The following is a 27187-nucleotide window of genomic DNA, read 5'->3' as shown; positions in this document are numbered from 1 at the left end:
GACTTTTGATATCCAGTGCATCTAGCCATTTTATTTTTATTTAGCTAAATTCGCGAGTACCTGCATAATTGAGGGGAAAAAAGGATGTACAGTAACCTACTTCTTGTGTTCATTGAAATTTACTTGTTTCATTAAGCATACATTTATGCACATCACCTATGCAACTATTACTTTAAATAAACCACTAATCCAAATTTTCTATAATTGGACTGCATATTAATATATTCTAAGATTCAAGGAATTTTTCTGCAACAACAGAAATGTATTCAGGCTTTGGTGTAACTCAATCCTAAAATTAGGCCTGGAAGAAAATTTCATTTACAACCAGGCCATTCCTTAAAAGTGCTTCGGAAGAAGGCCATACTTTTGCAAATATAAATTACAGAAAATTTTATAATCCAGGTTGCTATACTCTCACTATTGTAATTTTATCTTCTCTTTAGAAAAGCTGATTTGTCTTCAAGTATAATATGGTTACAGTCAATAATTCAGGCCCAGTTGTTATTTTTTTTTCTACTTATAGTTCTTGAAATGTGATAATATAAATTTGCTTAGATTCTTGACTGTGGACATACTATATTCAGCTTATGCTGTAAAAGCTAAAATGAACCATGTGAAGACTTCTCAGATGGCATGTATGGTGACATTATTTTTCCTGACCATTCCCACCTCTATCCAGTAAACATTTCCTAGTGTTGGCTGGTGGTTTTCATGTCAATCTCTGCCGGACCTGGCTTGCTACGTACAGTGGTCACTATTTCATAGCCAGAGATGGTCAGAAGAGCCAGCACCTGATCCCTTGAGATACCTCAAGGCCAACAAGCCAGAGCACCACCCTAGGATCTTAATTGCTAAAACTTTTACTTTTTTTAGGTCTTCACAGAAGCTTCCAGTATTGTTCTTTCCAGACATGGAATAAAAAGGTGATGATGATTTGTTCACCACTTTGGGTCCCAACATAGGGGGGAGTGAGTATGCCGCTGGACCTATGAGGATAAAACGACAATTGGAGAAAAAAAAACTTTTAATAAAGTTGTTCCGATATCTAATTAATCTGTCAATACTGACAAATTACTATTTGTATTAAGCTTACCTCAGAATTATACAATTAAAATTTGAATATGATGCTTTCTAAAAACATACAACTTTATTAGAGTTGATTTCTACAATACAACAACAATAAAAACAACTTAGTAGATATTCTAGAAAGGAGTTGCAAAAGACATCTACAGCATGCAGGACATTGATCATGCATGATACCAAAAATATTAGTGATGGTGGCCACATTGTTTTACAGTTGCTATCCCCATTGCTGGACATGTGACATAAAGGTCTTGTGTTGTCAGGTCCCACTAACAAGATATGGAAGCATACAGCATCTGGCATCTGAAGATTGGATTCACTTAATTGTTGTTCATAGCTAGATAGGTGAAATCCACCAAGGTGGTTGCAGGGAATTTGCTGTTCAACTTTTTTGACCGCAAGTTTTGCTTTTTGTCTTTCTTTTAGCCTTTTAGCTTCTGTTTGCCTTCTCCTGATTAAACTGATCTAGACATAGTTTAAGCCATTTTATGAATTATTTTGAATGCATAATTCTTAAAACTGCCTTCTGGCATTCTGCATAAGATTTATAACACTACCCTTGCATTGTCCAGCCTGCATAATCCAGTTCAGGTTTCGAAAGTATACTGGCAACAACAGGATTTAGATATTTTCAATTCCACATTTTTCTTCACAGATCTCTTCCCAATAATGGTAATGTTAAACAATCATATATCTCAAAATTAAAAATACTAACCCTTAAATGCCAGCATTTTTTAATAATTTATCCCACACTTTGTCCCAGTACTTTGTTGAATCACCTATAGTAGACATTAGTGGTGTGTGGTAAATGACCACAAATGAGACAGCGGTAGAAATTTGTCAACTGATAAACATTTTCGTGTATCGTTTTTACCGTGGTTGAGCACATCAGGAAGCCATCTTTATTACTTGTCCTTTTGACACAGAACAGCATATGCCGCTACAACTGTGGAGATGAAAAAAGAAGGTGAAGGTGGAGCAGCTATTAGTCTGCATGTCCTGAAACTGATAAGTGTGTTTTAAATGAATTTACAGTCATATGAAAATGTTTGAGAACCCCTCTTAATTCTTTGGATTTTTGTTTATCATTGGCTGACCTTTCAAAGTAGCAACTTCCTTTTAATATATGACATGCCTTATGGAAACAGTAGTATTTCAGCAGTGACCTTAAGTTTATTGGATTAACAGAAAATATGCAACATCCATCATAACAAAATTAGACAGGTGCATAAATTTGGGCACTCCAACAGAGATATTACCTTAATACTTACTTGAGCCTCCTTTTGCAAATATAACAACCTCTAGACGCCTCTTATAGCCTTTGATTAGTGTCTGGATTCTGGATGGAGGTATTTTTGACCATTCTTCCATACAAAGTCTCTCCAGTTCAGTTAAATTTGATGGCTGCCAAGCATGGACAGCCTGCTTCAAATCATCCCATAGATTTTCGATGATATTGAAGTCAGGGGACTGTGATGGCCATTTCAGAACATTGTACTTCTTTCTCTGCATGAATGCCTTTGTAGATTTCAAACTGTGTTTTGGCTCATTGTCTTGTTGGAATATCCAACCCCTGCGTAACTTCAACTTTGTGACTGATACTTGAACATTAGCCTGAAGAATTTGTTGATATTGGGAATGCAGTGTTCTTCTTCTGCCATGCAAAGCGCTTTTTGTTATGACCAAATAACTCAATTTTTGTTTCACCAGTCCAAAGCACTTTGTTCCAAAATGAATCTGCAAATTGTGCTGAATTGTAGAACAATGTACAGATACACCATCTGCAGCAAGATGTTGCAGGTCTTTGGAGGTGATCTGTGGGTTGTCTGTAACCATTCTCACAATCCTGTGCATATGCCGCTCCTGTATTTTTCTTGGCCTGCATGACCTGGGTTTAACAGCAACTGTGCCTGTGGCCTCCCATTTCCTGATTACATTCCTCACAGTTGAAACTGACAGTTTAAACCTCTGAGAGATTTTTGTAACCTTCTACTAAACCATGATACTTAACAATCTTCATTTTCAGATCTTTTGAGAGTTAGTTGCTCTGAGGATCCCATGCCGTCACTCTTCGGAGGAGAGTCAAAGGGAAGCACAACTTGCAATTGACCACCTTAAATACCTTTTCTCACGATTGGACACACCTGTCTGAAGTTCAAGGTTTAACAAGCTAATCCAACCAATTTCACTAAAAATCTTTGTTCAGAAAACACCCCAGTACTCATATGTTCCTAGGAAACGAAAGACATACCAATGTTATCTTTTTTGTTGAAAGTAAATTATTATGCAGGCTGAGAGGGGTTCCCAAACTTTTTCATATGACTGTATATAAATGTGTGTTTTGCAGAAAATGCATGCTATAGTAATCATCTTCGACATGTGGTATTAGATGGCAGTAGGGCTTCAGACACTTTTGTTTAATCAATGTTAAAATTAGTGTTTTGTGTTGTTGCTGTTAACTCAACCTGTGAGGGAAGGTGCAGGTGAGACTGTGCAGGGGGTAGGATTGGATCCATGCGCACTGAAGGACTTAGAAGGAGCACAGCAGGTTGGATCCAACAAAGGAAAGAAAATGACCTGTGTGGCAAGAAGGCTCGTGAGGACAGTGACCCATCTTAAAGAGGAAAAGTGACATCTCTCAAGCAGCAGATGTTGATAGTGTCTCTCTGTGACAGTCCTATTTCTGTCGTACCTCCAGATGTGGATCTACTATGAAACAAATGAAACTTAAGCTTCTGGACCCCTACTACCGGAGTGGCCCGAGAAGCACCTTTAGTCCACATTGCTTAAAATGTTTAAATATTTAGGTGTAAACATCACAAATAAATATAAAGATCACTTCCAACAGAAGTTTGCTATCACCATGGAATAAATTAAACAAGATGTGAGCAGATGGTCTACTGTCCATATCATATTGGCAGAGAGAATCAATACTGTGGAAATGAACATGCTTCCCAAGCTTCTTTTCCAATTTAAAAGCATCTCCATTAACAATTTTTTTTTAAGAAATTGTTTGGGTTTTGAGACATCCACACATCAAAAGGAAAATCTACAAAGACCTAAAACAGAAGGTGGCATGGCACTACCTAACTTTCAATTTTATTACTGAGCAGCAACTATGTAAGCTATAAAGACCTCATGTATAAATGGTGCGTATGCACAAAAATTTTGTGTACTCCCGTTTCCACACTCAAATCGTGATGTATAAAACGTAAACTTACCGTAAAGCCACGCACATTTTCACGCTAGTTCAAACCCTGGTGTACGCAAGTTCTCTGCTCAGTTTTGCAAACTGGCGGCACCCAGCGTCAAAGCAGTGCTTTTGTTCAAGTGTGATTTCCCTTTTTTAGATCCACATCCCTGACATGGCTTTATCATATACAGTGGAACCTCGATTCACGAATGTCTCCGTTCACGTACAACTCGGTTCACGACCAAAAAGTTCTCCAAACTTTTGCCTCGGTTCACGACCACACACTCTGTATACGGACAAAGTCAGTTTCCCTTTCGGTTTGTGCGCGCCTATGATTTCCGCACGTGTTGCATTGTTCTCAGTCAGACGTGCCTTCCTGCTGCTAAGAGAGAGAGAGAAATAGAGCTAGCCACGTGCCTGCCTGCCTGCTACTGACAGGGGAGGGGAGGTTTGCGTGCACATACGTGCCTGCCTGCTACTGACAGGGGGGGAGGGGGGTATAGCAGAGAGAGAGGAGCCGCGTGCCTGCCTGCTTGCCTGCCTGGCTGGTTGGTTCATTGTTCGCAGTCAGACGTGCGTGCTTTACTTGAGCTCTCTTTGTGCTCTACTGTATTTTGTGTGCTTTTGCAGTTAACTATGGCTTCTAAGCAAGTGAAGAGTGGCGAGAAGAAAGTTTTGAAAAAAATTGAAATCAAAGTAAAGAAAGAAATTACTGAAAAGTTTGAGTGTGGCGTTCGTGTTACTGATCTTGCCGCCGAGTACAAGAAGTCAAAATCTATGATTTCGACTATTCTAAAGCAGAAAGAATCTATTAAAGCAGGTGATATTGCAAAAGGAGTTACAGCGTTAACCAGGCAGAGGCTTCAAGTGCTGGAAGAGGTGGAAAAACTGTTTACCAGTTTACTCATTTACCAATTTGAGAACCCTTGTGCTTTCAAGCAGCACAATGTAAACAAAGCCAGACTGCCAGTAATGTGGAGGGCAAACATGAAGGGTTGGGTCACAAGGACTTTGTTCTTGTTCTTTGGAATGGCTGCATGAGGCTTTTGCTCCCACCAGCTAAACAGCTAAAAACACCAGAAACACAAAATATCACAAGAGAGAAAACACCTGAAGGAAAACACTTCATGCCAGAATTCGACTCATGCAAGGTTAGTTTTCTTGGTGGTTTTTGTATTACGGATTTTTCAAAAGTTAATTTTTCAGTTCAGTAGCGCGAATTGTTGCAATGTTACTTTTCTCTTTTTCAAATGTTCCTTTTTTCCCTGTGCTTAAAACTCATTTTATAAAAAGTGTTTACAGCGATCGGAATGTAAGGCTAAAATAGCGTGATCTTGTTACTTTTTTGGTTGCTTGTGGTTGGTTTTTAAATACACTTAGGATTTGTTCTAATGTTCCTTTTTTTTCCGCTGTGCTTAAAACTCATTTTAAAAAAAGTGCTCCACGTGCTGCTGACAGAGGGGAGGGGAGGGGAGGAGGTGGCTGGGGTGTTTGTGTGTGCGCGCTACAGAGAGAGAGAGCACGAGCGTGTAGCTGAGCAGGAAGCCTGGGTGTTTTGTGTCAGTGTTATTCAATGTTTTTACATTAGTTTACTATTACACTGTGCATTATATGGTGTAATTAACTATATTTGTGCTTAATCTTTACATATATTTACATATTTACATACAGTTCATACTGTCTGGAACGGATTAATTGTATTTACATACAATCCTATGGGGGGAAACTGCTTCGGTTCACGACCAACTCGGTTTACGACCAAAGTTCTGGAACAAATTATGGTCGTGAACTGAGGTTCCACTGTACACTGAAATTAACCGCATATTGTTTATTAGTTTAAGGCATCTGATTGTAATTAACCCGTAGCAATATAATGGTCCATAGAATGGCAAAACTATTCCAAATTTGTTGTTACTCTCACTGCACCTTCTTCTTCTTTCAGCTGCTCCCATTAGGGTTTGCCACAGCAGATCATCTTTTTCCATATTTCTGTCACTGCACCCCTCGGAGTATTTATATCACTGTATGTGAGTGTGGAATCACAGCCCTACAGCAGCTGATCAGAAAGAGAACTATTGGTACTGTATACAGCATCAAGCACACGCTGCCTCAGCCATGCTGTCTATTGAACTGCTCTCATGCGACAAATGCTTCAGAGCCTTTCCTGTACTGACCTCATGGTTCAGAAACCGTTTCATCCCAAGAACTATAAATGCACTCAATCAGTGCTCCTGGTAGAACTTTTTGTACTTATAAGTACAATAATCTCACTGTAAACTTGCAATACAGTTATAATATTGCACAACCTGAGTCTCTTTATAAAGCGCGTATTTACATATGATGATGATATCATTTTAAAGTGAAATGCAGCAAAATTTGTTTATTACATTGTACAGATAAAATTTTAACATTATTTAAATAATCTATATTGTTAATAATGAAACATTTGAGGACACACAGTTGCAGAGCTAGCAACGAGCTGGCGCACATTCAGGGATTGTTCCTGCCTCATGCTGGGGCTGGCACAACACTGGAAAAATAGATGGATAGAATAATTAAACATGTACTATGAAGATATTTCAATGCTCCTTAAAAGTTTTGAAGAATCAGCATTCTAAGCTTACAGATGGCTTAACATCTATTACAGAGCTGATTGTGTGGCTATTGGTTACTTGGAGAAAGAAAAGGAAGGACAGGCATTGGGGGTTAGTACATTTGAGAGAGACAATACTGCTGCAATAAATTATTTCACTGAAGGTCGCGCAGCAAGCATTTTGTGGGAGGCAGGAACAATCTCTGAAGGAGACGCCATCTTGTCACTATCACTGCGCCACTGTGTCCTCATGTTTAATAACATGCTTTAATTCCTATCATCATGAAAATGATAACAAGTATACATCTCCGTATTTAAATTATTCAGAGAGCTCTATTATCACCAATGTAATGGATTCTGTGTCCTGTCGGAGGAAGAGAAGGCCTGTTTAAGAATCATGTAGTGATTCACACACACAGAGCACATAGAAGAACAAATACAAAACAAAGCATTTAACGTGCTACTTTAGTTACGATGGTATTTGAGAAACTAGTAAATTAAAGATTTTAAGATGAAGATTATGATGTCCTACTTTAATGCCTATTTTTTTTTCTCTGTACCCTAATAAGCTTCCATATGACATTCAGATGGTGGGCTATGACTCACCTTTTCATGACGACTTTGATATCTGACAACTTCTTTTTTTATTTCAGGCACTGTGTGACTTTGTGAACTTGAGCTTTCGAGTTTCTCCGACACTCTATGTCACTCGATCAACTTTCTTTTGTTGTTTATACCACTGTTTAAACCAACAAATGGTACGTTTTTCCTTGCCTTCATTTGGTATTTGCTGAAATTCTTCAATTTTCACCGTGCTTTTGCCATTGCCTTTTCATAGAGCGCCGAGTTTAAGGGCTATTTATATTAATTTGCATATTCAAAGAGTAGTTTGGGAGTGGCAGCAGGCACATGCATGTGTGTTACTTTTCACGCTGACCGGGATTTATGGACCGGAAGAACGTGGAAGTTGACATTCACACAAATTTATGCATCTGGATTTTTTTGCGTGTACGAACATTTCCGCTTTTGTCTGTACACCATGTTTTACTGTGAATTCTACACACAGCGTTATGCATGAGGCCCCTGGACATTGATACAAATTGATGAATATACACAAGCCTGGTCTGCAATAGAAGTAAAATTCTGCTGTGCTTCTTTGTATGTTCTGCTTTGTGCCCTAGTAAATACAAATATCATCAATAATCCAATTGTCCTTTAATCACTCAGAATATGGAACCAACACAGGAAGCACTAAAAAGCAGAGATGCTTTTATCTGCTGCTCCTCTATATGACAATCACCTTTTTCTACACTCTCGAACCTACCTAGTATTTAATGTTTGAAAAACATCCAGGATTAAAATACTTAAGAGAATTGTACACAAATAATGTCTTTGCATCCTATGAACAATTATGGTTTAATTTAACTTCACATCAACACAATTTTTCCACTACTTTCAAATCAGAAACTTTGCTAAAATGAACCTACCCAATTTTCAACACCTCCCACACATTTCTATTTAGGAAGAAATACTAATCAGTCTTTAAGACTCTCAAGAAAGATTCTTAATAATATATAAAAACATATTAAAATTGTTTCCTTTCATCCCAGAGTTTAACGGGGAAAGCATCTTTCACTTAATATCTCAGAAAAGCAGTGGAAGGCAGCCATGCATAATATACTCTCTAGCTCTATATGCGTAAAGCATTCAATCATTCAACATAAACTTTTTTTTGATTACCTTTATCTTGTTTAAAATTGTCCAAAATGTATCCAGGGCAAGATTCAACCTGTGAACGTTGCGATCTAGCTCCAGGCTCACTGGGCCACATGTTTTGGAAGTGCACCAAATTAACATAATTTTGGACAAAAATCTTTGATTACCTATCAGACAGCCTAGGTGTCACAATCACTCTTAATCTATTAACAGCTGTGTTTGGTGTACTCCAAGATGGGCTTAAAGGGAAGAAGGACAATTTGATTATAATTGGCTATGCCACACTACTATCACATAGACTTATGCTTAAGAATCCCAGCCCACCTGTTAAAAGTCGGTGGGTAACGGATTCTTTATACTATTTGTAAAAAAAAATCTAATTTTTGCTTAGAGGATCTGTTCAAAACCTTTATAAGATATGGAAAGATTTAATTAGTGACATTTTAAAACTAGCATTTATATTGGGAAGGAAAAGGACATTTTTCTTTCTTTGTTTGTAAAGATTTGTTCTGGCTGTTCATTCTCCCCTCTTTCTCTCGGTTAGGGGTTGAATTCTGTTTTGTTAAGTTTAACATGATTGTATGTAATGTTATCTTGTTCATTTTATAAGTTACACTTAAGTGTATGGAATGTTATTTTCTAGAATGTTTTTTTTTTAAATAACAGTATTAAAATTGTGCAAATCAACATAAAATAAGTTAAAATAAAAGGTTATTAAAGTATTAAAAAAATAAAATTTGTGGCGATCTGTCGTGGAAGAACCCCATTGAAGAAGGCATCAGTGTTTACCCAGACCTCATTGCTGGTTGTGAAGGGGCCCCAAAATGTAGGTCAACCACAGTGTACCTCAGGTTGTTACATTATATTTTGTAGGATGTGATGACACAACACCACACTTTTCCTGTCAAAAAGTGAAACAATCAGTTTCTGTAGGGAACAGTTCAAACTCGTGAAGTTATCAATTAACATGTTTTCTGCAGTATGTTCACATATTGATTTTACTAACATTAAAAATAATGCAGAGATTCAAAAAATTAGGAAAATAAAATACTACAAACCAATGACAATCTGTTATGCCAACAGAAAGCAGATTTGTGATGCAAGTTAGTGTATGCATGCAGATACTTTCCTTAGTCTATGATGATGACAAAGCAGCCATGGTTTAACCTTATTCCACCAAATAAAAGGTGGCACCACAGAGATTTTACAAAAGTAGGAGAAAACTTTAAGCATAAAAGAAACATATAAGTAGGCAACAGATAAATATATGTACAGTATTTTGAAACAGTATATATCCACTTCAAGGTTTAAAAGCAATTGAACACAATATTTTAGTAGAAATAATGAGATTTCATCATTAGAAATTTTATTTTAAAAACAAATTTGTCCATCAACATAGGTTTCTGTAGAAAGGAGGATGTTGAAAATTGAAAAGTATGGTCTTGATCACTAAATTTATATAGTGTGACAAATGTGAAAGCTTTGTTTAGTAGACTGTTTTGTAGGGCTTGTTTTGATAATCTTTGCTGAGACGGTATTTAGTCATTGCAGATTTAAATTTTCTTTGATTTGTCTTTATATAATTTTCACCAGGTTCACAAACACGTTTGAAAGGCAACATTAAAGTCCAGTTAGGCTTGTTTGTTTTTGTTTAATGGGAAAGCAAAGGAATTGGAAAGAATAGCTTTTAAATACTTTTTATTGTCAATCTTGTTTCGTGTTTTTATTGTATAGTCTATACAGTACATATATTTTCCAAGATTATATGTTTTAAAAGGCATTTGCAGTACTGTATTATGTTTATCTATTGTCGAGGATGCCAGGGGCCACGACCCGGCCGGGACGCCTTGGAGGACCGGAAGTGGGTGTGTGCCCATCTGGGATCATGTGGGGGCCGCCATCCTGGTTGCTTTGGGGGCCACGGGTTCAGGGCATGGAAGCCCCACCCTGCAGGGGCCCGTGGTCACCGCCAGGAGGCGCCCCAATGCCTTGGGGACCCTGGACCTCAGCACTTCCGCCACACCAGGAGAGAACAACCGGCACTTCCGCCACACTGGGGCCTGTCAGCGGGCGATTGCCTTGGAGCACCTGGAGCTCATCTGGGTGCGGATAAAAGGGGCTGCCTCCCTTCATTCAGAGCGGAAGTCGGGTGGAAGAGAGACGGAGCTGGAGAAAGGAATGGAGGCGGCCAGAAGGCGATTGGACTGTGTGCCCTGGACATTGGGGGAACGTTGCAAGAGGCACTGGGGAGTGCACGTAAATACTGTAAATATTGTAAATAAAGGGTGTGTTGGGTGAACTAATGAAGTCCGTCTGTCTGTGTCCGGCTTCAAGTTCACACTATGTATTTATATGTTCAGTTATTATTTTGTACAATGCAGATATTTAGAATTACTTCAGATGATTAAAATTGTCCTTTTGAAAAGAAATGATCACTGTATAATTGTCTATTGCTAATCTTTGAAATTAGGCCAACAGAAGTACCTAAGATGGATTCAGTCTGAAAAGTATATGCACATAGATTATTCTGATATATTTATTGTAACTGCGATATTTTTAATTTTGTTGTGATTTAAAGTTTTTACCATTCTGCCCATCCCTAGCAGGCATAATGGTCAGTTACTTATTTGGCTAATTTTGCAGATCAGAATGGTGCAATCGTCTTCATTCCTCTTGTCAGAATGGTTCTATGAATTGAAAAATTGTGATGGACATACAATATTCCTGTTTTGTTACTGAGTTTCGTTGTTCTTGCACAGTACAGTTATTCAAGGACCTATCTATTGCCTTTAAGCAACTGCATTGTTGTTGTAGCAGTGTATTTCAGGACAAAATGTTTCCAGGTTTCAATGTAGGAAAAGGATAAAGGATTGCTCTTTTTTAACCACATATTTCTATCTTACTAGATGCGATTCCATTCTCTGTTATTCATAAATATTACAATGATGTTATTTAAGTGATTTGTATCACATATACCATTTCAAATCATCCCACTTTAATTTCTTTAGGCCACAAGACCTTCTGTCATATATTCGGTGTCACTTCTTTGATGCCACTCTCCCACAAAGGCCCTCATCAGGGAACACCTTGTAGACTGTTGAACATTATCTTTAATTGCAGAAAGCAATTTCTTTGGATAATTCACAGTCACACATGATCTTTTGTCCTTACTGCTCCAGTGTTTTTAGCCCCCGAAAATAGAGATTTTTGAAAACATTCTTCGGAGTATACTTCTGAAAATGCTGGCACAATATTGTGGTGTGAATGGGTGAAAACAGCTTTAAAAACTGAGATGCTAATCATGCTCTGATTTTTTTTTTTTTTGGCTTATTACATAGCCCTTCCCTGACTGGATCTTGCTTATTACCATTCATTATTATTATTTCATTCCCTGATTGGTCATCCTTCATAGAAGAAACCATATTCCAACATGGCAGACATAGAGGGGTGGCTGTTTTCCATACTGCTTGTTGTGCTGCTTACCTATATGCATCTAAATTGCATTTCATACAATGTAGGATTGAGCTGGCCAGACACAAAGTTATTTTTCCGTCCTGCTGGCCACTATATCTGTTGTTCAACTCTGGGCTCTAGTCTGGGCAAGAAACCATCCTCCTTCTCAGCTGGAATACCTGTTCTCCTCTTACAACAGATTGAATGCTACATATATGCACAAAAGGCAAACAAATTACCGGTCACTACAATTTAGAGATAAATCCTGTGGACAGTGGTGCTACCATCCTCTCAAGGATTTATTTCCACTGATACGTGAATGCCCAGTGAGTTTTTGGTTGTTTTATTAATTGATGTGAAAATGCTAGTGTGGACAGAGTTCATTTGTATTTACAAATGTTGTAACATGGACATAGAATGAGTTTTAAAGGGACAGCTCTATTAAGGTACTATGGCTTTGTATTTCTATTTTGTTTTCTAATAAATAATGGACTGACCTGAGCTTTGACAGAAGTTCATTTGTCTATGAATTAATTTTTACTCTTTTTCCAATTTTTTATTTTCTTTCTAATTAAATATAGGCCTTTCTGGGATTTTATGTTATTCGTAATCTCTAGGTTTCTTTTGAATTTATCTACCAAACCGTTTAAGCCTATGACATATTTAGGTAATGTACTGCACACTAATATATTAGATGAAATTAAAGTTTGAAAATAGAAAGGAAATTACTTTATCTGTTTTTCATTTTTCTTTAATTGTTAAAACATTTTTTTCTTTTATCATTTTCTATTTTGGGAGATTAGAACCTGTCCTGGCATCGTCAGGCACAAACCATTGTACAGCTCACACATGCATATAATCACATTCACAATCACACATGACCTATGTGGAATTAACTTTGTGTATGTGTTTGGGAGTGGAAAGAGATAATGGTATTCTGGGACTCAGGAGTATACAAAGCAAATATTCACAATCTGAAATAACGGCACATAAAAAAATCATTGAGGTTGCTTTTTTGTGTCTTTGGTGATCAGTTGTCCATGTTTTCCGTAGAATTGACCATATTTGTTTTCTGTTTCATGTTGCTTTGAACCAGTACTCATCAAGTTTCTCATAATCCACACATGCCCTTAAACTGGGTGCCGGGTGTGGTTCAGAAAGCAGTACAGCTACTGGATCGGCAGCCTTGTGGTAGCTGTTGTTTTTGTCTCCTTTCTGTTCATTTGTTACTTGTGTGCATGAGCACATCTGATCACTGCTATTCTCCTAATCTTGTTTGTTTAATCAGTCACTGGCTCTACAGTTCTTCATTTTTCATAGCTAATCAAACTCCATTCTTGACAGCTACTAAATAGGGCTTTATCTTCTCTAACCTGCACAACTGGCCAAATGCTATATTCTTATTGTTTGTGCATCTGGATTTTCCCTCTTAGGTATTAGTAGTCCTTTGTTTTTGTGGCAGAAATTTGGTTTATGTTTGCAAATTTGGTCTCATGAGTGCTGCCTTGTTGCACTGTTTTTTTTTTTTATTATGGTCCTTCTTTTCTCCAGTTGAGACTGCCATAGTTGGTTGACTTTCTATTTCTATCCTTGTGTAGTACATTAATATGATTTTGGACTTATGTTATGTCCTTTTTAAATACCTAGTTTCTTGTTTGTCAGTGACCATGAGGTTTCAGTTATTAGTGTTTGGATTTTCATTATTGCATTTTCTTACACTCAAAAACAGTGCTGTATTTGTATTTGAAAATCTGCAGGTACTTTGCCAAGTCCTGTGTCTGATGCATCCACTTCCTTTTAATAATTACAGTTTTAATCAAAGGAGTCCTAGCAATGTAGACAGTGTGTGGTTATTGCTAGAGCATGACTCATCCTGTAACCCTGAGCAAGCCATTTAATCTGCCTGTGCCCAGATTGTGAACAGTGTATGTATAAATAGTCATACCGCATTGCCATTTATGAGCAGCTAAATATTAAACATTTCATTCATAAATGTCATTTTTGTCACATAAAAAAATAAAAGCATCCATGCAAAATAATTAAATTATGCAGAATCCCTGAAAATTGGAGTTTTGCTGATCTCACTCTAAAACCTGATAATACTTGGCATCCCTTAGTCAGAGTGGGCTTGGTGTCCACTCTTAACCACCTCTTTGCCTGCATTTTGCCAGTGGTTTTGGAATATGACGTTCCCAAATATGTCTTTTGGGTGCCTTTTTAAACTATTTCAAATGAGTATAATTTATATTACCAGCTTGTTTTTATCTTTTTTCCATTTTGCCATTTTGACTGGCAGTGTATGGAATATGTTTTGGGTTTGCTTATGAAAACTTTTGCTGTGAAGGATGTTGTCAGTATGTCTTCCAGTATAAATATTACAGCGACTTAAGTGTTGGTATCGATCCTTGGATAAGGCATACCATACCATACATCTGCCCTTGGTAGTAATTTTCAGGAGTTTCCTTTTGATTTTGTCCCTAGGCTTTTGCTCTTTCATTACCCTTTGAATATGTTCTTTTGATTTCATTTAATTCTCTGGTTTTGATCTCTGCAAGAACATGACTTGCTCTCAGTCTTTTGTTCTCTTCTCCTTGTCTTCCATTGCTGACAGTAAGCCTTGGACACATCTGACTTATGTTATACCTGTCAAGTGTATGTTGGTATGCAGTATTAATCATTCTTCTACCTGTAACAGAACAAGGTAGATTTATTCTGGTAAAAGAATTGGTAGATGGTATGTGAACCTAAGACGAAGTGAAAGTCAGTACTGGGAGATCAAGAAATCAGATGCCCAGACTACAATGTTACTCTAAACTCATAGTTGTTAGTTGCTTGTTATTATTTTGTAAACTGTATTTCCATTAGAAACTCTTAAGAATAATTTTTTATTTAGGACTCTGTGATCCTGGTTTCTTGTATTCGTGAAATTCCAGTATTTAAATAGCCATGTTAGTAATGACACACAGTATGACTTTTAAAACTCCATCCCTGGCAACAGTTTATGTTTCGGCCAGGGTTGCTGCTTTGGCATAAGTTTTTTTTGTTTTTTTTTCTTTGGTTTATTTTGTATATTAAATCTGTTTTTGGTTTTGTTTTGTCATTGTACTTTTATAATTTATGATTTTGTTTGTTAATTTGTTTTTATAAGATGGTGTTGGTGCTCTGCCCTGCCCTGTACATGTGGAGCCTAAGAAGGTCCGAGTAGTACTTCCAACTCCAGCAATAGCTGAGCTGAATCTTTAGAATGTTTCAGCTGCTCAGGCACATGGATATTGTGATTTATTTTTTACTTCTTTTGTTTTTGCTCATCATTAGATTCTGGCAATCAATCAAAGAATGCCCAGTCTATCCAGCTTGTTTAGTTAGCTAATAGTTAATGTCTAAGTACCTCACCTAGATACCTCTCAGAAGTTGTCAATGTTTTTTCTTCAACTACATATCTCAGTATGTCATATTCCCAAGATGCATTGTTGCGATAAAGTGCTTCAAAGGAATTATGCTTGATCAGCTCTATTGATGCCTTTGCTAATTCTGAAGAACCAGATTAGTTTCCTATGTAGCCTTCAAAGCTCAAGACTAGACATTTAATTACATTAGCATACACAGCAATTTAACGAAATGTCAACTACAAAAAGAGTATATCTGTCTAGAACATAAAAGAGATGGAGGAAATAAGAGCAAGAAGAAATTTTAATTTTTTTTCTAGTTCTTACGGTAGTATTTTCTTTGTTTAGGGATTTTGGTTGAAGAATGAAGGTGAAATTAAAAGTGCAGTCTCTGAGTTGCTCTGGATAGGGAAGGCTGGTCTATTTAGATGATTGTCTTTAAAATTATAACAGTCTAAATCTCTAGAATAATTAAATTCATTCATTATTTTATGGAGCACATTAGCCAGTCAGTAAATTCTGTAATTTGCAGAGAAAAGGAAAATGTAAATGTTGAGATGCCCCGAACATGACTTGGCAAGACGATCCATAAATTATTAACACTGAAAGCATAGTGCAAAAAGAAAGCTTTTCTAATAATGTGATTATTATACTGAAACAGTAAATGTTTTAATGAATCTTCCCAGGAGCACTTTAAATATTTTGGATTAAATGCACGGGCATGTGATGAAAATGCTGGCAGGTTCCAATGACCACACCACGCCTTCTTACATTATGTGCAGTCTGTGATTGATGTTGTATTCTACAATTTAAGCAAACTGTTATCTGTGGTCAGTAAAATATGGTCATATTATTGTACAGACACAGTATGCTTATTTACAGAAGGAATCCAAGTCTAGTACTACCATGAGAGAACATCCTGTTTTAACACATACTTAAAACATGATGAATAGTCAAAATTCTATTCATTTTATTCCCAATGGTTTACTCTGTGCAGATACCATACACAAAGCTTTCTTTTGTCACAGCCTCAACTCCACAGTTTTAAGAATATGTAACAAGAATAGTTTGTTTTTACTTACTTGTTGTAATTCTTTTGGTTAAAACTAGATCTCAAATGTGGATTTATGTTAAAGTCCATACATGGTCTCCTATTATGGATTCTGGTGCTCATAACACACAGACCAATCAGATCTATTTATGTGTAGGCAGCTTAGCATATGGAGTCTGTTTCTAATGGGCTGACCCTGATACAGGGGATCATCATTTCAGTGATGAATGGACTGAAAAGTGCATCTTTATAATGCCATCGTTCTGAAATACTCAGCTGACCAGTCTGATCTGCAATGAAACCGTCACTCTCATATAAGAGTACAATGTGTGGCGCCACTATTTTCAGAACCTTGGCAGCTTATGAATCGTATCCACAACAGCCTGAAGGCCAATTCAGGAAAATCAAGCCTTAGAAGACAAACTAATGCAACAAGAATAATCAATCAACAAGGGCATCCTTCCAAGCTACATGAATACTGGCCAAGTATGATAAAGCTAAAGGAGTGTGTTATAGGCTTTTTATCAGAATTTACTAGTAATAATGGAAAATACTGTAGAATCTGTGAAATGGGTACTTCCTTTAGCTGCAACTACTGCAAATATCTTATTAGATAATATGCAAAGTCAGGTGATAGATTATATCAGTCAGGCTGATCATTTATCCTAGGAATTAATGAATCAACAGGCAACACATTTTAATGAAGCACAATTCAGAGAGGAAGAGGGTTCATACAGAACTGTGGCTGAGGGACCTACCTAGCACCTGCTCTTTATACTTCAATTGCTGCTTCACAGTCTTTTTTGCCCTTTGCTTTTGAAATGGGGACCCTCCCTCTTGACCTCATCTAGGTCCTGACTTTATAATCAGAAGCAGTCAATGTGCAATGAATTAATTCATTTTTGTTATAAATTCTCCTCATGGCAATGTGTACCTTTCTTAGCATGAATTTAGCACCTGCTCTTTTTAGACTTTCTGCATATACCTGATTTTTTTACATACCTGACGTTAGTAGATTCTACATAATTGTAATATAACTGCAAAAATATGTAGGAGGATGGGCTAGAGCAGGGTCGGTAACAGGGAAGAAATACATAGAGGACGGCATCTGCAATTGTTAAGGGGTGAAGCCCAATTAAATCCTTCACTTCCTCTCCCTGTGGCAACAAGCCAGGTTTAGGGTGAATATAAGATCTTGCTGGAGTTTCTTCCCAGGTATTAGATGTTTTTATTATTTACTGAATACTTTTTTGTCTTTTTAACCACTTTGTCCTTTTTTAATTACTTTGTGTTCTATGAATTATTTTTTAATGCTCTTTATTTCTTTAATTGAGCCCAAGGGGGTGTATTTCCATCTGTGCAATCATCTGTGTCTACCCTATGAAATGACTGATGTCTCTGTTTCTTTCTTGAGGCATTGGATTTTTCTGCATGTAGCTCCTTACTTAATGTTTGGATAATCAAATGGTTGTTTTTATAACTCATTGTTCGTTCAGGGTACCACAGACTATTTAGAACGTTTGTTAATAAATTGCATTAACCAAACCAAATTCAACATTGAAGTGTTTAGGGATGCAATTTGTTGTGGTTTTAGGTTTGTACTTATTGAGTAAGAATTTAGTTCTTAATTTGGGAAAAGCCCAGTCCTTCTTTTAGTACATTCTCTAAAATTTTCTTAGTGAGAAGTCAAGCAAAATGACACCTTTTATTGGCTAACTAAAAAGATTACAGTATCTTTTAGTTATTTGTTTCTTAGTTATTATTAAAGTCCATCAACAAGCAATATTTTTTTTTTTTGAGAAAATAAAAGAACTTTGTGAGTGTTCAGTTATTTGTTGTTAATCACTAAAATGAATTTAAAAAAGTAAAAATAAGTTTGAACATGTGAATACTTTTATCATTATTTTATTTAATATGATGCCATTTCGTTTTCCTATTTCAGATGAAGGGTGACTCCATTTTGTGAAGGGTTGTTTCTTTAGCGGCCGCCTTTTGCTAAATGCATCACAGTAAGAAGTTGCATAATGTGATGTGAAGAGGTCATTATTATACAGGGTGAGTCAAGATTATGTTAACACTAAGGTTACTGCTATGTATATGCTTATTTACAATTTTTGTGGACAATTTATGTGCCATATATGATACATGTGTTGAACATAATTGGGACTGTAAATCATCTTGCACATATGAAGTATGTTTATAAATTGTTTCCGCCATTCATATGTTAACATAATTTTGACTCACCTTGTATATTATACTAATATTACATGTCAATACTACATTGTCTAATAAGTATATATTCCAATAAAGAAATTTCAACAAAGAAATACAAATGTGGGGTTTAGCTAGTGGTTTCTTATGCTAATAAAGACTTTGATCATTGCTTGTTATTCTGATAGTTACCTTTGTTTTATTGGACTTTGTTACTTTCATTTTATTTATTTTCTAGTTTTGACCTCCGCTTGTTTTGAACTAAGAATTTTTCTGTTATATTTTTACCTTTTTTGTGTTATTACAAAAATGTATTTGCCATATATCTCCTCGTCACATTACAAAGTTTATCTTCCTATTCTTTTCTGTTAGAACATATTTTTGGACCAGTTACTATAGATATTGAGATGGTTAGTTAAATAGAGTGAAATTAAGCAGGCTGAACAGGATAAATTTGATGCACATATTGGTTTACTCACCTCAGCTCTATTTCTTAATTTTTATGATAAGAAAATTTCCCAGACTTTAAAAATAAATAATGAATTTAAAAAAACAACAAAAGTACTATCAAGAACTAAAGCTTCTAAAAAAGAAAAAAATAAGTGAGAGTGAGCTAGACAAAGCATACTATTTTTGTTGTGATGGTTTGGGGAATTTTTGTTTGAATTGTCCTTGATTATCAATAAAAGTGTCTTGTTTTACCTTAAACCTTTCTGGTAATTTCTACATCTGCAACCCCTATGTTTCTCTGCAGAAATTTTGCTTCATCAGTACAGTGGCTATGGGATGTGTTCAGTAAGCAAAAGTCTGGAACTTCCTTTATACCGTGAATATATTTGTGCAATTGATCTAATTCCTAGTATTCCCATTCCAAAGAGGAATCTCTGTGCAAATTCTAGACCTGAATCAAAAGTAATGCAGGGGGCGTTTATCTAAAAATGTAAAAAATTGATTGTTTAGACTTTTATGCAGTTTATTTAGAGCTGGTTCCATTTTTTCCTTAATAAAGATTTCTCTCTTCATCGCTGATTTGATTACCATGATATAATTAAAATATAGTTAAAAATAATTATCTCTTTCCATTGATTTCTTTTATCACTAATTAGAAAATTAGATCCACTGTGTTTATTAAATTTCATCTTCATCATGTACATAATTTGATTTGCATTCAAATAGGGAATGAGCGGAAAACAACTGTTTAATACTTTTACTGGTCATTATGGATACATAGTTATTTAACATGGTTTAAGGGTGTGTTTGCATGTGTCCTGCGGTAGGTTGGCACCCTGCCCAGGATTGGTTCCTGCCTTGTGCCCTGTGTTGGCTGGGATTGGCTCCGGCAGACCCCCGTGACCCTATTCGGATTCAGCGGGTTAGAAAATGGATGGATGGATGGATGGATAGCTGAAACCATGTGTTCAGCTTTTTGTAAATGACAATTTCAGGGTTACTTATATATTAGTATATATATGGATAATATTTTTATATTCCCACTAGATATTTAAGAACATGTGGCTCATGTGACAAAGGTTTTAGGATGTTTATAAAGGAACAATCTTATTGTAAATTTAGAGAATTGTACACTCCATAAGCCTTCAGTACTGTTTCTCAGGAATTTAATTTCTCATTTTGGTTTTGGAATGGATCAGAGTTAGTCAATTTAATTGAAAAGTCCCAGAAACTAAAAGCCGATATTTTCTTCTTTACTTCTAATAGTAATTAACATGCTAAAAAATAATTGTTTAGATTTACTTAAACATTTCATAGTTAAAATGTATTTAGATACCTGGACTTTGTTCATTTTTAAACCCTTTACATTTTGAACCCATGGTGTATGCTGGAGCTGTTGTAAATACATTCTTCCCAGAATGTTCGGGATAATAATGCCCTAAAACGAGAATATACACAACTGTTAAGTCATTTAAAAATGAAACATATTCATTTTTAAGATCTGGACACTATTATTAAAGTTTGTTTTGATTGCAAAAATAACTTTCTATTTTTTATATTTTCAGTTACCATTGCTGTAAATACATTGTTGGATTTCTTCATGAAATTACAAAAGGCTATTCACCAGGACCAGGAGTCCGAAATTTGTTGAACTCCTTGTGACGTCCATACAATGAATAGGAGGGGACACCTTCCTTTCCAGTCCGAGTGATGCAAGGTGGTACGAAATATGCTGGGCCTGGAGAGCATTCCCTGCTGAGTGCACAGTGACGAAGTCCAAAACTATATGCAGGGAATTGGTGTTTTCTGGGATCATGATTATGAGTTCCTACAAAATTAAAAATAATAAAATAATGTATCAAGATTGCTTGACTTATACGGGAACATTCAAAACTGAATTTCTCATCATAAAACAGTATGTTAAAAAACAACCTGCCTGAAATAAAGTTGTTAATAAACAGCCTTTATGAAGTACAACTCATTTGTAGGTCATGAACACGGTATTATATCTAGTATTTATAGGCGATGTAAGAAATGGCATTACATTGTCATTTAAGGTCTGTAGACATAACCAGGTAAATTATTAAATGCTCAAGCATTTTGAGATTTAGAAAATATGCATAGTGTCAGAATTAAACATTTCAGTTTTTACACCATTGTATATAATTCTGTAAAACTTTTTTTTCCAAAAATTTCTACTTTAATTTAGTAACTAACAGAACTATCTGCTTGTAGTTATTTTTTTTTTCCACTATCAGAAAGCCAATTTAGTCAGAATCAAATTTTTTGTCAGTGTGAGATATACCATGTCTCTCTTTAGAATAAGAGAATTCTTTGGTGTTCGTTACCAATGCTGACCTCATACCTGTAGAACCTGGGAGTCCATATTTTGGCCCTGGACTGCTATAGTGTGCTGCAATCGGTCCCCTTGGTTTATGTGGTCTCCATGAGCCTACCCAGTTCTCTGTGGATGCCTGGGATATAACTGGAAAAAATATTTTTGATACTCTTTAGTTTTACACATAAACACAATTAAACTGCAGGATACATATGAAAGAACACTGCCAAAAGGTCATTGGATATGTAGGCAGAAGAAACTCTTTTAAGATATTTTCTAGAACAAGCTAGATTTTAATAAGAGGTAATGACTTATAAAGAGTCTCCAAGAGAAGATAATATGGTGTCATTATGCTTATGTTGCAATTTTGTAGTCCCTATTAGTGCATTAGCTTTCAAAATTTTTCAAAGGATCACTCTGCTAATGACAACAAACTGGCAGACCACCTGTGGCCAACAGTTACTTTTAGCATAATTCCATTTTTTAATTCCAACTTTTATTTTACTACAATTATTTTTCTGAAAACTCTAGATTCCCAAACACCATTACTGAATTTGTATTTCAGAGATTGGGATTTCAGCCAGTAGAATCAGTTTATGTTCACCAAGGGAGTGCTCCCTAAACCACTCATCAACACTGGGCTCCTGGGGCGAAAACTCCGGTTTTTACCCCATGCATTGCAGCCTGCACCTTAGCCAGTCATCTCATTTGAGCCACACTACACCAGTCATCTGTAATAAATATCTCAGTCCTAAAGTTAGTGCATCAGGAACCAGCCTGACAGCATTGACGTAGCATAAGCGGTGTATATATCATTGGCTGCATCGAATGATAGGATAACCTTTCCAGGCAGACAATAAAAATAATTTAAAGGAAAGATGAGCATTATTGGAGATCAACTGAACTGGAGAAAGACAATGTTTGAAGAGTGTCAAGAAAGTTTGAAATTATTCTATCACTGCAAACAAATATGTGCAACGTAGGAAGGAGTGGAACTGAAGTAAAACTGGCATTGTCTGCAAACAAATAGGATGTAGTGCTCCATGGGTGGCATTTTTTAGAGCTAGTCCTCTTGAAAATAACAGTGCAGAATTCATTTAGGGGCATGAAGGTAAGACTTCAATCTGTTAGGAATACCTAAATAATAAACTAACTACTATACAGTATACGAATGATTTAGTTGTCACTTTGCTCTGTTACTGTGATTATCACCATGATTCTGTAGACCACGCTTTAAACTCTTGCCCTTTATGTGTTTGAAACGTAGAGTCAACTGTAAATGTCTGACCTTAGTCAAATTTTTGGACCACTCAAGCTGAATAAAGCCTAAAATAATGCATCAAAGGGAAGACCCGTATGTGAAGTAACGGAGACCCCGAAAATATGTACAAGTGTTTTTTGGGCCAGAATATTTTAAACAAAAACTTCACTCACAATAGCAGTACCTGTTTGCTTACATGAGGTATTTTATTTTTAAGAAGTCATCTGAATACACAACTTTTTCATTGTTTAACCTCAATGACCCCACTTTAGAACCTTTTAATTGTGCCCTGTTATGTCTCTGCTTGATAGCAGGATTAGGGTGTGTGAATTTTTGATGAACTTCATATTGTACTACCTGCACTGGGTATTTGTAGTTTAAAATGAAAAGGGATTCTGGGGGACTCCCAAAATCAAAATAACAAGCCAATTGCTGAAACCATGAAGATGTGAAACAAATTTTTTAAAAGGTCAGGATGTAGATCAAAGTCAGGATAAACTACAAGATTTCATAACCAGGAGGAAACGTAATCCGAGCCAATCAGAGAATTAGAACGTTAGTTATTCTAGTGTATTTTTTTTTTTTTCCTTTTATTTATTTATTAATTTTATTACAATCAATACATAGCAATCAAGTTTTTACAAAAAAAAAAAAAAAAGAATTATGCTAAGAACAGATCGATCCCCACCCTTGAGAGAGAGAGCAAGCCAAACGGTGTAAAATTTAAGGCTTGTAAAAATACCTAAATCAACAAATTCTCTGTGCTTTATAAAATCATTTCAAAATATTACTGATTAGATCCTGCCATGTTTTGAAAAAAGTCTGCACAGATCCTCTAACTGAGTATTTGATTTTTTCCAATTTTAAATAATATAACACATCAGTTTCCCACTGACTTAAAAGAGGAGAGTTTGGGTTCTTCCAGTTTATCAGAATAAGTCTGCGTGCCAACAGTGTAGTGAATGCAATCACAATTTGTTTGTCTTTCTCCACTTTAAGACCCTCTGGAAGAACATCAAACACAGCTGTTAATGGGTTAGGAGGGATATGTAGAGTCTCGCTTGGTAGTCTGGCATGTTCTTCATCTATTTTAGTAATTTCGCTTTTTATCTCTGCTACTTTCTTCGCTTCGGATTTATTTCTGTGGGAAAGATATGAGATAATCTGTCCTCTTAAGAAGGCCTTAAGAGTTTCCCAGAGTGTTCCTGCAGAGATCTCAGGGGATGTATTTGTCTCTAGAAAGAATTCGATTTGTTTGGATATAAATTCAGTACAATTCTCGTCAGCTAATAGAAGCGGATTGAGGCGCCATCTGCGGGGTGAGTGTATGGGGCTTAGTAATTTCAGCTCCAAGATCATCGGAGCATGGTCTGAAATAACAATAGCATCGTATTTACAAGATTTAATCTTAGGCAAGAAGTTATTATCTATAAAGAAGTAATCAATCCTTGAGTAGCAATGATGTACTGGTGAGTAGAAAGAATATGTTCTTGAATTTGGGTTTAAAAACCTCCAGGGATCTGATAAGTTGTGATCAGTTATAAACTTTGTAATTATCTTTGCGTTGTTAGTTGCCGTTCCCCCTGTGGAGGAAGTCTTATCTAAAAGTGGATTTAGAACACAATTAAAGTCCCCAGCCATTATAAGTTTATGAGTGTTCAGATTGGGAATGGATGCAAATAAATTTTGTATAAATTCCTTATCATCAACATTAGGTGCATAAACATTTATCAAAATCATTTTACAGTTAGATAAGTCTCCCATGACCATCACATATCTCCCTTCAGGATCCAATACTACATCTGATGCTACAAATGGTACTGTTCTATGTATGAGAATTCCCACCCCTCTAGTTTTCTTTGTAAAACTAGAATGGAACATTTGGCCAGTCCAGTCTTTTTGCAGCCGGAACTGATCCTTACTTAGTAAGTGGGTTTCCTGTAAAAATACTATTTTAGCATTTAGACCTGTTAGGTGAGAAAGTACTTTCTTTCTCTTTAATTCGTGATTCAGTTATTCTAGTGTATTTAACATAAAATGTTGTAATGTTAGAACACTAGAGCATAATGTGACTTCATGGACACTATTGTAGGAAAGATATACAGTCCACAGTTTACAAATGTTTGTACCTGACTTTAGCCAGTTTTACTATTGAAGCAATATGTGCAGTTATTTGGCTAACGACTGTTCCTTTTTCTTTTACTTTTTTTCGAACATCATTTCCAGTGTTTTTTAATGAAGTTAAAAAATGATTATATTCTCCTATGGCACTGTATTGATGCATATGTGCATGTTGCTTCTAGGTGCATGACAATTACTTCATCATCTGGGTTCCAACTGGTGATATGTTTCAGGTCTTTAGGATCCCATCTGATTGTAACCCACTCACTGTGTGGGCAAGTCTTTGGCTATCCACTGATTATGGGGTGACTCATGTAAAGTGAGTACAGCATTTCAGCCTCTTGTACTAGTTATCTCATTCTTTTGATCAGTGGCCATGGGTGAGGATTGGGAACATATTTAACTGGTAAAGTGAAAACTTTGAGGATTTAATACCTGCTTCATGATCCAGTATAATATCCACAAAACTGCCGTTGCTGCACCAATTGATTGGTCAATCTCCCATTCGTCTCTGCCTTCAGTTGTAAACAAGACCTTGAAGTACTTTTAGCTTTTTCACATGGTGCAGTTGTTAACCCCTTATCTGAGCAGAAACCTCACTTTTTTCAGGTGAAGTATTTGACCTTATTTGTAGTTGCTGATTCTCATCACAGCCTCAGTAAAGAAACACTGCCTGAGAGTACATTCTGATAAAGAGATGAGAACATTGTCATCCACAAACAGTAATGATAAAGTCCTTAGGCTTCCAAACCGGATGATCTCCAATTCTGGCTGTTCCTTGATAGGTTTTCCATGAAAATCATAAACAGGACAGGTGACTAGACATGCTGTTGGTGGAGTCCAGCAACCGCATTGAATGGACTTGACTTAATGCCAAATGTGCAGACAGAACTTAAGCTCTACAAAATACAAGTACTGACTGGCATGCAGCAGGCCAGGGATCACCTTACAGCACCTCAAGATACCACAAGGTAAAACTTATAATCTTTTTCCAATTCCATAAAATACATGTATGCAAGATTGGCAAAGTCTCATGACCTCTCAAGTAAGTGAGTAAGTGTGTTGAGGTAAAGAGTTTGTCCCCATTAATTTACTTGTGGTACACACTAAGCTAATTGGGTTGTAGATAATGGGGATGGCTGGTCCCAGTCACTTCTTTTACGTAACAAGGTAAAAATTGCTAGCTTCCAGTCATGAAGAATTTTCCCTGTAGGCAGTAATTTTTGTAAAAATATTCATAAAGGGTTTATATATGTAATAACTAAATTTGTTCAGCACTTTAACTGTTATCTGGCCCTAGCAACTTGATGATTTTAAGCTTTTCAGTCCCACTAGTACTTTCTCTCCCTGTAAGCTTTGCATATTTCTTTTATTAATATCCTGTATCTACAGTGTGGTTATTGACCTGACACAAGTGAAATTCACAAAAATAGGAATAATGATCATTTTCACTCTTTTTTGTTCCTAATACACATCACCTCTTTTACCACTAAAATAATGAAGGAGCATATCAGGGTTAACTTTTGAATTTTTAGTGATATTGTTTTTAACTGTTTAATTTAATTTATATTAGCAAAATTGTGGCATACTCCATTGATGTTTGGTGATTGTTATGTAATACCAGAGTGTTTGGGATGGGTCCACTTTCTTTTTCTTATTAACATTTGTGAAGTTCAGTGTGAGTAATAATTTCCAAGTTATGAATTTTGATGGGTAACATCTGTAATTAAATTATGTTCTTCATATGTTTTCAAAAGATGGAGCACAGTTAATTTAGACAGGGAACAATGTAAGAAAAAATATTTCCAAAGCAATATTTAAAAAGAAAAAGTTGACTAGGTTGAATAAATAAATGTACAAACCCATTCTTGTTCCAGAAAATGTGTTCTTCACCCAAAACCTTTCACTTTTGATTTGGGCTCCAGTTTACTCTGTGGGTATGAAGTGTGACTCTGGTAACCAGGAATAGTTATAGCCACTGCTGGCGTTGTTTATAGCAGATCTGAAAATTGAAAAAAAAGTAACTCAGTGATAAGAAAATATAAGGACTCGATGGGTGAACAATCAGAGAAAAAAACAGATAGTAGACCAGAAAGTGTCATCAAAGAAGAAGAGCAAACAGCTGATACACAAACGAGCAAAAATGTGGCTTTTGAAGTTGCATCATGTGATGTCATCAGCATGACATTATTTAAGCTGGAGCCACGTGTATTTTCTGTGTCAAAGTTTGTGGATTCAATTTCAGTTTCTTTGCTCTTTTTTTGCTTTTGACTTTCTGGCTAGGTGTCCTTCAAGTATGGGTTTCATTTACAATTTTGCTCATTTGGTATG

The 27187-nt window shown here is 36.1% G+C and overlaps 1 protein-coding gene across 1 annotated transcript in view; it reads right to left on the bottom strand.

Moving 5' to 3' along the window:
* The window catches only part of LOC120534578 (outer dense fiber protein 3-like), a 29061-nt gene extending 2339 nt beyond the window's left edge, over nt 1–26722 (bottom strand). The window contains exons 1-5 of the mRNA XM_039762171.1: nt 26719–26722; nt 21502–21621; nt 20761–20964; nt 20473–20574; nt 865–986 (exon numbers count right to left, since the gene is read on the bottom strand). Of these exons, the coding sequence (XP_039618105.1) occupies nt 865–986; nt 20473–20574; nt 20761–20964; nt 21502–21621; nt 26719–26722 (552 nt within the window). The remainder of the gene's footprint in view (nt 1–864; nt 987–20472; nt 20575–20760; nt 20965–21501; nt 21622–26718) is intronic.
* Between the last annotated feature and the right edge of the window lie 465 nt (nt 26723–27187).

The sequence above is a fragment of the Polypterus senegalus genome, chromosome 8, assembly GCF_016835505.1.
Source record: "Polypterus senegalus isolate Bchr_013 chromosome 8, ASM1683550v1, whole genome shotgun sequence".
NCBI classification, from domain to species: Eukaryota; Metazoa; Chordata; class Cladistia; order Polypteriformes; family Polypteridae; genus Polypterus; species Polypterus senegalus.
This window is presented reverse-complemented; position numbering and strand designations above follow the sequence as displayed.